At 38.0% G+C, this 14,876-nt stretch overlaps 3 protein-coding genes across 16 annotated transcripts; 2 read left to right on the top strand and 1 right to left on the bottom strand.

Moving 5' to 3' along the window:
* Nucleotides 1–600: 600 nt before the first annotated feature.
* LOC101171668 (UNC93-like protein MFSD11) lies at nucleotides 601–8,255 on the bottom strand. Of its 6 annotated transcripts, none has more exons than XM_078950965.1 (15): nucleotides 7,962–8,144; nucleotides 7,743–7,876; nucleotides 7,491–7,549; nucleotides 7,320–7,375; nucleotides 7,096–7,203; nucleotides 6,933–7,012; nucleotides 6,025–6,121; nucleotides 4,569–4,627; nucleotides 4,349–4,493; nucleotides 3,532–3,581; nucleotides 2,200–2,265; nucleotides 1,988–2,113; nucleotides 1,741–1,915; nucleotides 1,533–1,668; nucleotides 601–1,251 (listed from the first exon to the last, which is right to left on the bottom strand). In XM_078950965.1, exons 5-15 carry the CDS (start codon nucleotides 7,119–7,121, stop codon nucleotides 1,099–1,101), a joined length of 1,113 nt encoding a protein of 370 aa, XP_078807091.1. In that variant the 5' UTR covers nucleotides 7,122–7,203; nucleotides 7,320–7,375; nucleotides 7,491–7,549; nucleotides 7,743–7,876; nucleotides 7,962–8,144; the 3' UTR covers nucleotides 601–1,098. The 6 variants fall into 6 exon arrangements, with proteins under 6 accessions (XP_078807091.1, XP_078807090.1, XP_020560851.1 ...); XM_078950964.1 differs by having other exon boundaries at nucleotides 7,743–7,879; XM_020705192.3 differs by lacking the exon at nucleotides 7,491–7,549 and having other exon boundaries at nucleotides 7,743–7,879; nucleotides 8,116–8,255.
* Nucleotides 7,788–13,010, top strand: ubfd1 (ubiquitin family domain containing 1). Of its 9 annotated transcripts, none has more exons than XM_078950972.1 (9): nucleotides 8,600–8,673; nucleotides 8,796–8,867; nucleotides 8,987–9,064; nucleotides 10,195–10,485; nucleotides 10,569–10,777; nucleotides 10,852–10,917; nucleotides 11,013–11,118; nucleotides 11,200–11,282; nucleotides 12,583–13,010. In XM_078950972.1, the coding sequence occupies exons 4-9, from the start codon at nucleotides 10,236–10,238 to the stop codon at nucleotides 12,691–12,693; spliced, it is 825 nt and encodes a 274-aa protein (XP_078807098.1). In that variant the 5' UTR covers nucleotides 8,600–8,673; nucleotides 8,796–8,867; nucleotides 8,987–9,064; nucleotides 10,195–10,235; the 3' UTR covers nucleotides 12,694–13,010. The 9 variants fall into 9 exon arrangements, with proteins under 9 accessions (XP_078807099.1, XP_078807097.1, XP_078807098.1 ...); XM_023957455.2 differs by having other exon boundaries at nucleotides 10,219–10,485; XM_078950971.1 differs by lacking the exons at nucleotides 8,600–8,673; nucleotides 8,796–8,867 and adding an exon at nucleotides 8,166–8,244 and having other exon boundaries at nucleotides 9,030–9,064; nucleotides 10,219–10,485.
* A 767-nt stretch (nucleotides 13,011–13,777) lies between these two features.
* On the top strand, nucleotides 13,778–14,782 carry rmi2 (RecQ mediated genome instability 2). Its single transcript, XM_004071327.5, has 2 exons — nucleotides 13,778–14,149; nucleotides 14,601–14,782. The coding sequence occupies exons 1-2, from the start codon at nucleotides 13,879–13,881 to the stop codon at nucleotides 14,750–14,752; spliced, it is 423 nt and encodes a 140-aa protein (XP_004071375.1). The 5' UTR covers nucleotides 13,778–13,878; the 3' UTR covers nucleotides 14,753–14,782.
* The last annotated feature ends 94 nt before the right edge of the window (nucleotides 14,783–14,876 follow it).

Consider the following 14,876-nt stretch of genomic DNA (forward strand, 5'->3'; position numbering starts at 1 on the left):
AAATATATATATATTCCAATTAAAAAAACATTTTTAATTCCAAAACATTTGACTTTTCTTATAATTTGATGTAGTGGACTTTTCAGGGTTAAAAAAAGTTTATAATTTAATTTAGTAACCCTTGTGCTTTCCTAGGCACTTTAACATTGGGAGTTGGGTCATGTAGACCCACTAGACAGTGCTCTGAACCTTTTTTCTTCAATGATTTGTGATCTTCACTGGTGTCCATGGATTACATGAAATCTTTCCACCTTTATCCACCATTGTCATTGTAGGGAGAACACGTCAATGCAAGGGTGGTGTCATCTAAGATAGCTCAAGGGTTCAATGCATTTATTTTCATTTTCATTCCGATTTTTAAAACTACTCTAGCAATTTTTACAGAGAGAGACAAAAAAACAATTTGGCTAAATTCATACAAACAAAATCTTGGAAACTATTATTTAGGGCCCGTTTATTAATGTCAGTTAATGCATTATTAAGCATGATTATGTAGCATTAATAAAGGGGCCCATAGCATAAAGTGTTACTTATTATTTAATAGGTTAAATCATTAGTTGTGTTTAATGTCATCTGATCCGGACAAAACAGCTTAAGCAGTTCAAAATAGGAAAACCTTTATTCACTGAAAGGTCACAAAACAGAAGAAAGCAATACAAATATCAAAAGTGTATAAAAACATCAAAAGGCAGTGATTGTCAAGCATTAATAGACATTTAAGTTTTAGCTTTTAACTATTATAAACGAACACTAAAGCGATTTTTTTATTTAAGGACTTTACCTTGTACTATTTTTTCCACAAACCTGAGCTGGAGGGGCAGCACAAAGCAAGATAAAGGGATTATCAAAGCCTACGAGTCAAGTGCAGCTCAGCTGATGAGATCAAACATAAATAACCTCCATGTACAGCTGAGCGATAAGGAAAATCTGCAAAAGGAGGATGTGCACATCTTCATAACCATGGGATACTTTAGACTTCTCTGCAGCCTTCTGTCTAAACTTAAAGCAATGACACAAAAATAAACAATCTAGGTTTTCTGGCTAAAAAAAGTAGAAAAGGTTTCCCAGAAAAGGAAAAAAAAAAGTAGCTGGAAGATCTTAATATTCTTGTGGATCCACAAATACGTCCTGCATCCTTTCCACCACGAAGAAGCAGAGGGTTCCAGTGAATCCCAGGATGACCATCAGCAGGAGCTGCCACATCAGCATGAGGTAACCGCTGTAGAAGAAAGCCACTGCCGCACTAACAGACTAACAAAGGACACACAAAATCCACAGGTAAGAGCTCATTTCCTGGCATTTCACATCCTCTCACCTCACAGCAGATTTTCCTTGTTTTTCTTTTAACAAGCAAAACAAGAGGATGCTCTTGAGAAAGTCAGCTTGCTGTGAGTAGTTTTAAGACAAAAAGTGGTTACAAACCCCCTTTTTGATAAGGCTACAGGTGAATTTATTTCCTTCCTGGCAGCAGAGTGGTTTGATCGAGCTCTGCTTGGCTCAGCTTACATCTCTGGAAGGCGAGCGCAGATTACCTGGATGAATTTGAAGATGGCGAAAGCCGGCATGCTTTCTTCGGCATAGACGTGGCCTAGAATACTGTAGAGCTGCGTGTTGAAGCAACTGTCTCCAAGTCCGAGTAGGAAGCTGCACAGCAGAGCGATGGACACGCTGGTAGAGAACACACAGCTCAAGTTAATACCACCGACCTCCTGCCAGCCATTTTCAGAAAAGCTCCCCCACCTTGGGTTCAGATACGGGCTCAGCTGCGTGGTGGTTTCCAGGACGATGGGTGCATCAGCCGGGATGTTAAGGAAAATCAAATAGGAAGCGATGAAGTGGACGACCATTCCCAGAAACACCACAGAGGTCCGTCTGAAGCGGCTGTTCTTACACAGCAGACCGAAGAGGCCGCCACCTGATGGGTCAGAGGGAACACTTTCAATCCGAGCTTCACGGGAGCTTGCTTTCCGAGAGGAAAGTAACCCACCTACGATTTCTCCAACGCCTACCACAATCCCAGAGATCCCGATCAAGCCTTTGGCTGCTTCTCCAAAATGTGTAGTCGCTCCGATACAGGTTCCATACACCCCACTGTAGAATGCCAGCTCCAGGCCTGAAGAACAATAATGCATGCTTGCTGTTGCTGCATGTCCTCTATTAAAAACTAAAGTGGAGTTCGTAAATGGCTGTTTTTCTGACCACTGTATGCCATGCAAGGACTCAGAAGCAGGATGGTTTTAGTCTTCAGGAGGTGCAGGATGGTTTCTGAAAGACAGCAGACTTCAGCTTTGCGCTTAAATCCAAATGCAAACATTCCTCTGACAATTAGTTCAAAGGCAGCAAACATGGAGAAATCATCTGTGGCAATCCGCCACATTGGAATGCAGACAGAAAAGCTCCCAGGAGAGACCGACACTGTCGTTTTTTCTAAACAGCGATCCCACTGGATTTGTTTGTGTACACTTTGATGCCCTTTCCTGACACGAACGCATCTCTGATAAAGCGGTTATCTCTGAGGTGGGTGTACGCCAGGGTACCGGCAAATGGGGAACACGCGCGACACAAAGAGCAATCTGATTTTCCAAATAGTGGGTAAGGGTCGGGGGGGGGGGAGTGTTTTTCACCCCACAAACGCAGAGATCATCTTAGATAAACTCGAATCCTGACAGTCTCTGTGCACTTCGTTGTGATATTTGGGGATTTTTGTGTACATGACGGCAACTTTCACCTAAGTAAACACTTCTGGATGGAGGCTACATGACTGAGCTCAAGTTAATAGTTAGAAACCAACAATGAAAGCTTTCTTTTTCAAAGAACTATAATGAAAACAAGTGAGTATCAAATAAAAGTATAAATCAACCTCTTAGTAAGTAATTAAATTAAATTTTGCATATTTCTTTTTATGGAATGGACTTATTTATACTTCAAATCTGATCAATTTTGGATTTCAGTGTCCCATTTCTCCAAAGACACCAGCATATATTTCAAATGTTTATATCGAAACTTGAAGACTCACTCCAATCATCTTAAGCGCTGTTGTAAAAAACAATTAAAAGATTATAAAAATCTTCCTAGTGGTCTTTTAATTATGATTTTGCCATTTTTCGCCCAAACCAGAAAACCTGTGCCATTTTCCAGGACATAGTTTCTGCTGAGCGGCAGCAGGTGTTTATTAGACGTTCACCTCTGAGATGTGGGTGGAAACTTTGGTGCAGTGCAACCCCGCCCCCCCTTCCCCTCCCTGTTGCGGAGCAGGGAGCTTGTGGCCCGCCCAGCATATTTACATCACAAATTATTTTTTTCCAACAGCATTTTTTTTTCTGTCCCTGATTCACAACAATCTGAACAAAGAAATACTCAGAAATCTAATTTTGAGCACATTTTTCTTAATAGATGTTTAGAAAAAAACTACAAGAGCATGTTAAAACTCCATTTTTATTAAGTTTAACTTAATTATGTTTCTATAAAAAAAACATGCAATTCTTATTCCTATTTTTCAAAAAAAAGTATGTCTTTCTTTTTCAAACTTACTGAATTCTGACTTTGCATCCTGCAGTGCGCTGTTTGCTCTGCTCTTGTACCTAAATCGCAGAAACAAAGTCAAAATTATCATCAATCACACTGTAATTCATCAACAGCAGTGAGCAGCACGCATGGAAAAACAAAAAAAAAATAATAATAATTGGTTGTTTGCAAATCAAAGAGGTGGGAGGATTTCTCCCTGCAGGATTCCTTGTTTTTCTGCTGGAGTCAGTGTTTAGTCTCAAACTCAGCCAATAAGCAGGGATCAAAACGAAAAAGTGTTTCAAACACAATCTGCTCCCAAACAGAAACAGATGAGGAGAATTTGTTTTATTCCTGCTGGCAAGCTAACAGGACGTATATGTAATCAGTGGATTAACTGTAGTTGACTTTCTCCTGACTTTGAGTCGGCTTTGACTGTCATTTCAAGATTTTTGTCTTAAACTTTGACTTAGATTCATAAAACACTGAAAAAGGAGCGTTGAGGGCTATCCATGTCACTCTCAAAAAGTCTCCATCCCAGTTTCTCTGGATCTGCCTGATTGCCTGCTACTTGTGTAAAGTGCTATGATTGAGCTTGACTGTCAAAATTGCACTGATCTAGAGAAAAATTGTCTTTTTTGTGAAGGGCAAAAGTGGTTTAAATCTCCTGCACCACTACAATCTTGAATCATCTTGGAAAACCTCAGGTGTTTGGTTTTTTTTCCAACTGTTTTTTTTCTTCTTTCTAAATCCTTCGTGTCCTTCCTGAGTGTCAGTTTTGATCGTCTCTTCTTTTATTGCAAGGTGAAAACAGGTATATTTTTTCAAAAGGATGGTTGTTTACATTGTGCGAGCTGAGAGCAGCGATTGCCCTTCTTCTTCGGAGAGCATCTCCTCTTCGTTGTGGCTCTTTCTCAACACCAGGAAGCTGAGCGTGCCGAGGACAGAGGCCACCAGCAGGAAGAGAAAGATGTTTCTCCTGCTGCTTTCTGAAATCATCAGAATGTTACGGTGGGACTTGTGCAAATTTTTAAAAAAAAAGCATCACTGCATTATGATTTTACCTGATATCTCAGTTTCTCCATTCCAGTCCAAATAAATGTACAGATTCCCAAACAGCATGCTGCAAAAATGTAAACATCATGAGTTACAGGCATTGACAACATTTCATGCTCATTATGCAAGCTGGACCTTCTAGAATCTGCATTATCATTTCACCTTGAAACATGAAAATGATGTTTTGCGGTAGAACAGGGCCCTTTTATTTACGGGAAGCCATTTTACTCCTACGCACAGCAACATCCCAAAAACATAAAAAATAGAAACGCAGCTTGTCTAGAATCCAAACAAAGGCTCAATGTGCTATTATAAACTCCTTACAGGAAATTAATACAAGAATAAACCTTAGAGACATGTGAGTCAAAGAAGCACATGTCCACTGTTCCCTCACTCTGGGCAGTTTTCATACTGCAGCATTGCAAGTTAATAAAACCAAGTTATTGCTGATACTGGAGAAAGTTAGAAACGCAGATGAGATAGTGGGTGTGTTTGATTGGTTCCAATTAACTGAAGTCATTTTTTTTTATGGAGATTTGGTTTCAAGAAAAATCCGTTTATAGCGTTCATATGCACTGCAGTAACTAGGTTTGAGGAACTCCATTACCTCTTTTGTAAATCATCTCTGTGCTTTAGGTTTGCAGCATTTATTATGTTGCATTTCTTTTTCATTGCCTAAACTTTGATGATTTAAGCAACAAAATAAAAAAAAATGCTTACAAGGTAACAAATTCTATTTTAAGGTTTGTGGTCTTAATTTGTGACAATCTGTAGGCTTGTCAATTGTTCAAAACTATTTTTTGATTTATAGAAAAGTGCCTGCGCTTCTAAAAGTTGTGTATATTTGTGCTATTTTATGGATATACTTTGCTATAAAACTGCTTCCTTAAAGACCCACTCTGATGAAAATTATGTTTGTGGTGCTTTTTTTTATTATGATGGAAGACACACACAAAGAAAATTAAACTTAAAATTGCATTTCTGAATAATTCTTTAGTTAAATCATTGAGAATCAGGAGCAGACGGAAACATGCTGGTGGTATTTGTGTCATAGAAAAGCTTTGATGAAATAAATTTTACCTGAAACCAGAGAAATCCGTTAATTATTGCAGACATTTGCAAATCTCCTCCCTCATCTCTGTGTTTCTGGGCTCACAGATAATGCAAGACCTCACCTCTACACAGTTAGCTCAATTAAAGACTGTGATTATGTCATACTTTGAAAGGTTAAACAATCCAAATAAAACCCTTTTTGTCAGCAATAGTTGGTGTCGCACACAATTTGATAAAAAATGCAAACTAATTAAACTTTCCTTACCTTGTTACCTGCATCCGAGAAGCATTTTTAAGCAAGCAGGTTAAAAAAATAGGACGTGCACACTGATCAATAATTGTCAGAGGGGTTCAATTGCAGTTATTGAGGGTCACAATAGATGCTGAAAATACACAGACGTAGCTGCATACCTGCACTGGAGGAGAGCCCAGAACATCCCAGTATTCCTGTTGATGGTTGATGCTTCTGAGTTTTCTATCAGAAATTCTCCTTGAGCGGTCCATAGCACTGTGAGACAGCAGAGTGGAGGGAAAACTATGTAATAGTCAGTTAATTACACACATTAAGAAAGAATCTTTGGTACTATGTAGGTAAAAAATGCATTAACATACGACCACAGAGGGTTATAATAAAAAAAGTCATTACACAGGAGTGATCAGAGGCTGTGTCTCATATATTTATGAATACATGTTCCTAATTTTCCTTTTACAAACTCAAATATATTTTCCTTTCTACTAACCTTCATGAGCAGAGCTCAAAGTGCGGTGCATCACTTAGAGAAGTAGTCCCTAACCCATTTAAGGTTTAATTAAAGACACCCTGTTTATAGCATCATCACCATCATCATCATATCCCATCCGTGATAATCCCTGTATGCATGATTACTCATTACTTTGATTTTTGAAAACAGAATTTGAGCTTTCAGGGGCTGCAGCAGCCTGAGGCAACTAAGTACTTACATGCCTCAATTTCTTGTGCTTTTGTTGAAACACCAGCTTTCTCCAGGGATCATATGCACATTTTGGTAAACGGGATGTGACTGCACATGCACTAAAACAATCACTGAACACTAATGTTGGAGGAGGAAGTGAGGCATGAATAAATGTTTCGTTCCAGGGAAATTATAGTAGGATTTTTGATGGTTTCTTTTTTTTACGAAAATACTGATAGAAAATAAAAATATAATTGGAAGTACTCCAAAACCCATCAGATCAACAAATACTCATTTTTGTTAACTTAAATTACATAAATTTATATTTAAAACCCTACTTTTTTGATGGCGTTATGATAGTTTAAAAGGAAGAAGAAAAGAACTTACAGGCTGCTCCGATGCCAATAAGTACGGAGGTCAAGTAAAAGGACCAGGTGGAGGGGATGATAAACACTGCAATGTAACCACTAGACACACATATAGTAATAATAAACCAAATATTTCAGCATCAGTCCTGAAAAATGTCACATTTGAGCTCCTCCCTACTTACCTGTATAGAAGACCACTCAGAAACATGGACACTTTTGCACCAATAACTTTTACAACAGTTGGTGCAATCAGATTGGAGAAAGAAAAAACTCCATAAATGATGCCGAGACTGCAAAGGAGTGAGAAAAAACAAAACAAAATAAAAAGCCTTTTCTTATGCAGAAAGTAAAAACTATCATTTAAAGTAATAATAATAATAATAAATAACAATGATATTTTGTCTACCTGTGGTACCCACTCCCAGTAAAAGTAGAATTGTCCAGACTTTTCACTACAGTTTGCTAAAATAAGAGAGAAAAAGAGTAATCTAGTTCAGATCATGGTCCGCAGTCATGCATCTGCTGCTTATTTAATGACCATTTAGAAAATCAGAAACACGAGCTTCGCCTGACATACTTCCGATGCTGACCTTTATCCTGCTGTCAACGTTTGTACTTTAAAAAATATAATAAAATCTGCATTCACAATAAAAAAAAAAGATTATAGAATATATATGCAAGTTATTTTACATTGTTACAAACTTAGGTGAAGAAGGAGTGGGGGATTTTCTGAGTTTTTCCAAAGTTATCTGTTTTCATCACAAAACAGAAACACAAAGCGACATTGAAGTTATTGTTCTTCATGATAGATTACACAAGTTTGACTTACTTCAACGTTTCCACAGGTGGTGAAAGCGGTGAAAATGAACAGAAACCCCAAACCTAAAATCACGACGTTGTAAGTCCTCCTGTCTGCCATGCTGTCTTCTTATTCCTCCAAACACATGTTCAATGTGGTTGCTTCTGCTAAAACAGTTGCGTTGGTTAAGCTGGAACTTAATATTTCCACACGGACTTGAGTACATGCATTGAAATGAAGTTTGGTTACACTTCAACCGGAGCAGAGACCGTGGGGTGCACAAAGAAAGTAACAGTGCAGCACATTCAGAAGGACACTTCCTTCTCATAATTTACAAAGTACACATGACAACTTGTGACTTTCATTACATCCAGTTTTCCCCCCTTTCTGTTTTCTTTTTTACCCCTCTGCCTCGTCGTCACGGATGTCGTCACTAACCGTCAGAAGTTTTTTTTTTTTGTTTTTTTATTTCTCCTCTGCTGCTTCTTCGTCTTTATCAAAAATTACTACATATCTTTGCTGCCGTCCAGAGGTGAACATGTATACCTCCGTTTGTTATTGTTAGATGCCATAAGGTTTTATTTTTAAACAAAAGATTGAATAATAAGTCGACGATAAATACATAAAATAATTTAAAGTATTTGTTTTTTTTTTAAATATACTTTAAAAAAAGGGAGTTGTTAAAAAAAAACAACACGTTGGGATATTTTATTATTTGGATTTAAAACCCGCCTCTAAAAGAAACAAACGGCATTTTATTGTTATTTGTTATTATTGTGCATTTAAAATTCCTTAAAACAACAACAACTAAAAGAACAAGTTGTATGCCTTTAAATGCTATCGTAAGATGCTTTGTGGCTTTTGCTGCAATGCCGGCGTTGCAACAAAGAACCGTGTCAAATTAGAATGACTAACTGTGACTCACTTCCGGGTTTGCTACAAAACAGCACAATTATTTGCCGTGAGTCTTTTCAATTATAATATTTTCCCTCTTTTATTTAATAAAGTAATATTCTACTTTTTTAAGTTTCAGTGTTTCATATTATAGTTAGATTATAAATTATGAGCTGCTTTATTTTTTAGGATAAATTATTCTTGGAGTCGCATGCGCAGCTCTCTAATGAGACTATCCTAAGCATTGAATGTTCCCATGCGGTAATTACACTAAAAATCTAAGACCCTTTTATTGTTATTTTTAGTTTTAAGTCTTGTAAATTTATTGACGAGCGTTTGTCGGATTGTTCACGATCTTTCTTTTTTTTTTTTTTCTGGAGAGAGTCCTCTTTTTTCCTCTACTCTCTTTGACACAACCTACAGCAGATTGTACACAATCATCATGGCGACCCAGGATGGTAGGTTTTTGGAAAATGCTGAAGTATTTCCTTAATATTGTAAACTGTTTAATGATTATCAGTGATTGTATTTTGTTCGGTTTTTAAAAATACATTAGCGTCGTAAGGCCTTCGCGTTGGGTTTAGTTCCTTCTCAAAATGATCTTCCAAAAAATGTTGTCCAGTGATGCAGCAGGCTAACGTAAACGTTATGACATGAATTGCTAACATTACATGAGTTGAATTTAGCAACAGTTTCACGACCATTAATCTTCATATCTATGTAAGTATGAAACATTTAGTTAGCGGCGGTAAGTTAAACATTAAATTAAAAAGGCTGCTGGTGGTTTAGGAACGTTACCGAAATACCAGCGCAATATTATATTTTACGTTCCCAAAACAGTTTTTGTAACCGCGGAGGCTTGAATGCGGTGTTTTTCTAGAGAAGCCACGTCTCTTTGAAGACAGTTCACGTTCATGTCTACGTTGAAATCAGACGCGTAGATTAAACTTAAAGGCGTCCATTGGTTTGAGTCATGGAAAGAGCTAGAAAGAGTACGACAAGAGAAGAAAAGCGAAAGTAGACATTAGCTAAAAAAAAATCAAGACTCACCGTCAATAAAATAATCTGTTTTTTCCTGTTTTTCCCAAGACTTTTTACATACTTGCGCCTTTCTTATATGCTTGTATATGTGTATGTATAAAGTGTGCATTTCTTCATCTTTTATCCGTTTTTAAAGTTTCCAATCAACTAATTTTTGTAATTTTTTGTTTATTTATTTTCATTTCCATAAAACAACTATATATATATATATATATATATATATATATATATATATATATATATATATATATATATATATATATATATATATATATATATATATATATTACACAACCTCTTATGCCTATAAAATGAAAATGAACAGATCGTAGAAAACTTATGTCTGCCCCTTTTACATGCTTGAAAGAAAGAAAAAAAAAATACTGATGAATTAACTTTATTTTGTTAGAGCTAGAAGTAAGCTTCCATTTTCTCAGTGCCATTATACAGTCAATAGTTATATCGCAATTTAAAAAAAAAGTAAAGTATCCATAGTTTTGCATCCGCAAATTATATTTTATAAGAAAGACCTATTTATTATATAAAGTTCTGTGATGTGTTGGTTATCCAGGAAGTGCAGTAGTAACCATGGAAACTGAGCCACAGCCAAAAGCAGCTGAACTCCTTGGCGATGATGTTGAGAAGACGGATGAGAACTCATCGAGCATAGACACGGGAAACTCAACTCAGGACTGTCCTCTCAGCAATGGGGACGACGCAGACGACAAGCAAGAAACCGTCGACTTGAAGATTATCTGGAACAAAAACAAGTACGATCTGAAAATTCCTGTCGACAGCACAGGAGCCAAACTAAAGGAGAGAATCCACGCACTCACAGGTAAAAAAAAAACGCTCAAACGTGCCTTCTAGTTGTGGATTCAGAAATTCGGAGAGGGAAATGACGGTTTTCCATGTGTTTAGGTCTTCCGCCAACAATGCAGAAAGTAATGTACAAAGGATTACTTCCAGAGGACAAAACGTTACGGGAAATCAAGATAACAAGCGGGGCAAAAATAATGGTGGTAGGATCGACAATAAATGATGTTTTAGCTGTTAACACGCCGAAAGAGGTTGTTCAGCAGGAAGTTAAAGCTGAAGAAAACAAGAAAGAGCCTTTATGCAGGCAAAAGGTTAGATCTCTAATAGTTTTCTCCACATCATGTCAGATGTTTTGGCTATTTTTAATCCTGCACTGTGATTTCAGCAACACAGGAAAGTATTGGACAAAGGAAAACCAGAAGACATCATGCCAGCTATTAAAGGAACGAAGGTAGGAGCTGAAGGAAGCTCACTTTAGGTTGTAAAGTTTAAAAAATAAAATAAAAGTGTAATCCTAACAAAACAGCCTCTCCATCCTAACAACAGGAACGATTACCAACAGTGCCTTTATCTGGAATGTTTAACAAGTCGGGAGGAAAAGTTAGACTCACATTCAAACTGGAGCAGGATCAATTATGGATTGGAACAAAAGGTGAGAAAGTGGCCTAATTTAGCTGGACTCTGTGTGAGGTGGAGATGCTGGTTCCACACTGAGTGTTTTATTCATCCACAGAGAGGACAGAGAAAGTCCCGATGGGCTCCATTAAAAACGTCCTGTCGGAACCCATTGAAGGCCATGAGGACTATCACATGATGGTAACTGGCTGCTGTGTGTGTGTGTGTCGCTGTTTAATGATCAAAAGTGGAAAAAGCTACAGCACCGACTGTAACAAAGACAAAACTTAAGACGTTCACGATCTAGTCGTCTACTTAAGACGTTCACGATCTAGTCGTCTACTTAAGACGTTCACCATCTAGTCGTCTACAATTAGATGCATCAGAATGTCTGCTCAAGATTCACAACAATTTAAAGAAAAGAAAAATAATTTCTCTAATACATGTCCTCCGTGATTAGAAAAATGCCACAAAAACATGTTAAAAACATCAGATTGTTTCTTTTTTGTTGAATGCCAGGACAGTCTTTCCTTTTTGCCTTCTCTCCTTCCTTTGTTTGATAACCACTTTATTGTTCTCAGAAATGGCTGTTAGGTCAAACGTTCCCACTCCGCTGTGCTCTCTCCAATGGAAGTTGCAAACTGAAGCTGGGTGGTCTTGTTTTCCTTCTGGAAGCCCTCTACAACAAGTCGTACTTAACCACGGAATGCACCACGATCCAACACATTTCTACTTCCTTGCCTTTCGGTTGCTCCCTTTTAGGGTCACTACATCAAATCGCTTGGCTCCATTTTGCCCTCTGTTCAGCATTCGCCTCACTCCTTCACTACATCCATCAACCTCCTCATTGGTCTTCCTCTAAGCCTCTTTCCTAGACCCCCGCATCCTCCTCACTGCTCCTCCTTTGAAGCCTCCTTCTCCTCTAGTTCATCCAGAACATTCAGTAAACTACATCTGGGTGCTACTTATCCTCTCATGTCCTATAGAGATTTGTAGAATGACACAGTCAACGTCCAACCAACTCCTGCAGACTGATGGGTAAAATCAGTTTGACTGCATTTGAAATAATTTTCACTCACTTATATAAGTTACAGCTGAGTCGCAGCCTCAGTTTGAACGTTTATCATACTAACCTCACAGTTAGTCTTATTCATTTTCATTCCAATGCTGAATCTTTAGAGGCTGGTGTTTGTATTTGTTCACCTGAAGCTGCGCTCAGCTTGACAGTGTCCAAAGGTAAATGCATTGAAGGCAGAGAACCTCTTAGACAGGGATCATGTGTGGTCAGACGCATCCTTTCATTGGAATGAATCACAGAACGATCAGACTCGGTCAGACGGTAAACAAAAGCTTCTTTGTCGTGAGCTTTGTGTTTGTTTTTCACAGCAACATGTTTTATTTAGTATTCAGCTAAATGGTCGAATCAGAACTTTGGATGTATGATGGTGTTTTCCTTTTTATGAAAAGGCGTGTTCTCATCAGTGTGTTTCTGTTCTTCCAGGCTTTTCAGTTGGGTCCGACAGAAGCTTCTCAGTATTGGGTCTACTGGGTGCCTGCACAGTTTGTCGATGCAATCAAAGACACAGTCCTTGGAAAATGGCAGTATTTCTAATGTGCCTCTCTTTTGACAATGAAGAACTGGAACTAAGAGGAAGCGCCAACGAAAAAATGAAACGGGAGTCAGCGAGACTTTAGGATCTCCTCCTCTGAGTTTGTTTGAAGGAAATTGACAGTTGCCTGTGGACTAATCATATTGTTTGTTTTTGGCTATAAGTGCACTACATGGCAGCAAAATATTTCTAAGCCCTGTTGATCATTCTTGGTTTTCAACAAATTCAAGGGAAAGCGATTTTAACAAAAACTGTACAGAAATTGCTAACACTTTTCTTCAGTTATTCTTAAAGAAATAAAACAAATTATTTAATAAAATTACAGCCCCGGGTCTTTGTTTTCTCTGCTCTGATTTAAAAGCTTTTAATGACTAGTTCCTTTGTAGAGATAAAAATAGAAAAAGAAAAGACCAGCCAAGGATTTTCAGAGGCGTTTGTTACTTCTTGAATAACCTGTTCTTTTTTTAAAAAACTCTTTTAGCCAAGCATTTATTATTCTTTAAAAAAAATCATCTTGTGCTTTGGTAAATTACACAAAATAAATGACAAGTTTTCATTATAAGCATTTATGGGGAACTTTTTTAGATCCACCTTCTATTTTCAGAATATTACTGAGTATACCAGAGCTCTGCAACCTGAGGGTCTGAAGCCACATGTGGCTCTCTGGTTAAAGAAAATTAAAATATCTTTAAATTTAAAACTAAGTGTTAATTAATAATGAAATAGTAAAGTTAAAGAAAAATGAAAGTGAGGCTCCTAACTACAGTAGTCACAATGCTCCAATAACCCAGCAAGCAGTTCAACTTTGTAGTTTAACAACAGACTAAATAATTTTGACAGACGTACTGGATTCCCTGTTTTTTGAAAACAGGATTTTAAGTGCACCTTATTGTTAAAAAAAAAAAAAAAACAGAATTATTTAATTATTTCTGATACCATTTTAGTTTGTTAGATTTGCAAATTTCTGGCTGAGATGTGCAAGTGGTTGAAGAAATAGTCTTTATATATATATTTTTAATCACTACTTATTACTTGGCTTTGCTGCTGCATTGTGGATAAACCAAACCTTTTATTATGATGAGTTTGCCTGACTAAGTACTTCCGGGGAGTGATCAAAACAACTTCCGGTTAACAATTTCTGGCGGGTAGTTAGAAATGTGAGCTAAAAACTCTCCAAACCAGAGAGAATGGCCGCTGAAAGGAGTCGTCCACCGCCCGTTAAAGTGTTATCCGGTCAGCTGCGAGCGGCGGGGAACGGAGGCGAGGCAAACGGCGGGGAGGGCTGCGTCATCAGGGCGGGTAGAAAGGGCAGTTTGCGGGTGTCGCTGGTGTGGATGCAGGGGACCGTGGTGGAGGTTCAGCTGGACACGAACAGTGTGTTGCTGATGGATGAGACCGGAACCTTTACTGTCCAGGGCGTCGACAGTGTTCCTCAAGGAAAACCGTGTCTGGCTAAAGGTAAACACTGAATTGACTTAAATTAAGTTGAAGTCTTATTGGATTTCTTTCTCCTAATTTTGGATAAACTATGAAACTGTCACCTGGATTTTGTCAGATTTACTTCAGTTCCCAGATTGTGTTCAGTACATTATATTCTAATACATGCTGCTCAACAGTGTCTAATGTTCATAGGCAAAATTATCCAAGTATATTATTGTTCTAACATCTATATATATAAAAAAAAATTCTACATCAATGTTTTGTCAATTTTCTATGGTAAATGTCATGATTGACTTTATTTTCTTGCATTTTTAATTCTATTCAATCTGCCAATCTTTTTTGACATGGTGTTCCTAAAAAGGCTCTTTTAGGGTTAAAGGTCCCAGACCCCTGAACTAGGAAAATAGAGAAGTATTGCGAGGTGAATTAACCTAAATAAAAAAAACTTCTCCACTTGTGTTCTCATCAGGGAAGTACGTCATGGTGATGGGTCTCATCCAGACCGTCTCCCCGGAGCCGATCATCCGTGCCGTGAAGATGGCCGACCTGTCTGAGCTGGCCGTCCTTCACAGACGGATGTGGAAGCTGGAGGTGGAGGACCTGCAGCAGGTGCTGGCCTGAGCTGGACTCATCACAACCCCCCCCCCCCCCCCCCCCCCCCAAAAGAAAAAGACTCAACTAAGGAGACGCATCTTTTTGTGAGAAGTTCTTGCTGAATGTAAATAAAAACCGTGTTCTTTTACTC

The sequence above is a fragment of the Oryzias latipes genome, chromosome 8 (assembly GCF_053564925.1).
Source record: "Oryzias latipes strain Hd-rR chromosome 8, Olatipes_Hd-rR_3.1".
NCBI lineage: Eukaryota > Metazoa > Chordata > Actinopteri > Beloniformes > Adrianichthyidae > Oryzias > Oryzias latipes.

What these genes read in the sequence shown, in the direction of transcription:
- LOC101171668 (XM_020705192.3), bottom strand. Translation starts at nt 7,832, where the DNA reads ATGGCAGACAGGAGGACTTACAACGTCGTGATTTTAGGTTTGGGGTTT. An exon ending in TGGGCTCTCCTCCAGTGCAG is followed by an intron (nt 4,628 to 6,024) that starts GTATGCAGCTAC and finishes ACATTTTTGCAG; the next exon opens with CATGCTGTTTGGGAATCTGT. An exon ending in AGCCCGTATCTGAACCCAAG is followed by an intron (nt 1,669 to 1,740) that starts GTGGGGGAGCTT and finishes GTTCTCTACCAG; the next exon opens with CGTGTCCATCGCTCTGCTGT.
- rmi2 (XM_004071327.5), top strand. Translation starts at nt 13,879, where the DNA reads ATGGCCGCTGAAAGGAGTCGTCCACCGCCCGTTAAAGTGTTATCCGGT. An exon ending in AAAACCGTGTCTGGCTAAAG is followed by an intron (nt 14,150 to 14,600) that starts GTAAACACTGAA and finishes TGTTCTCATCAG; the next exon opens with GGAAGTACGTCATGGTGATG.
- ubfd1 (XM_078950966.1), top strand. Translation starts at nt 8,619, where the DNA reads ATGACTAACTGTGACTCACTTCCGGGTTTGCTACAAAACAGCACAATT. An exon ending in CATCATGGCGACCCAGGATG is followed by an intron (nt 9,065 to 10,218) that starts GTAGGTTTTTGG and finishes TTGGTTATCCAG; the next exon opens with GAAGTGCAGTAGTAACCATG. An exon ending in GAGAATCCACGCACTCACAG is followed by an intron (nt 10,486 to 10,568) that starts GTAAAAAAAAAA and finishes CCATGTGTTTAG; the next exon opens with GTCTTCCGCCAACAATGCAG.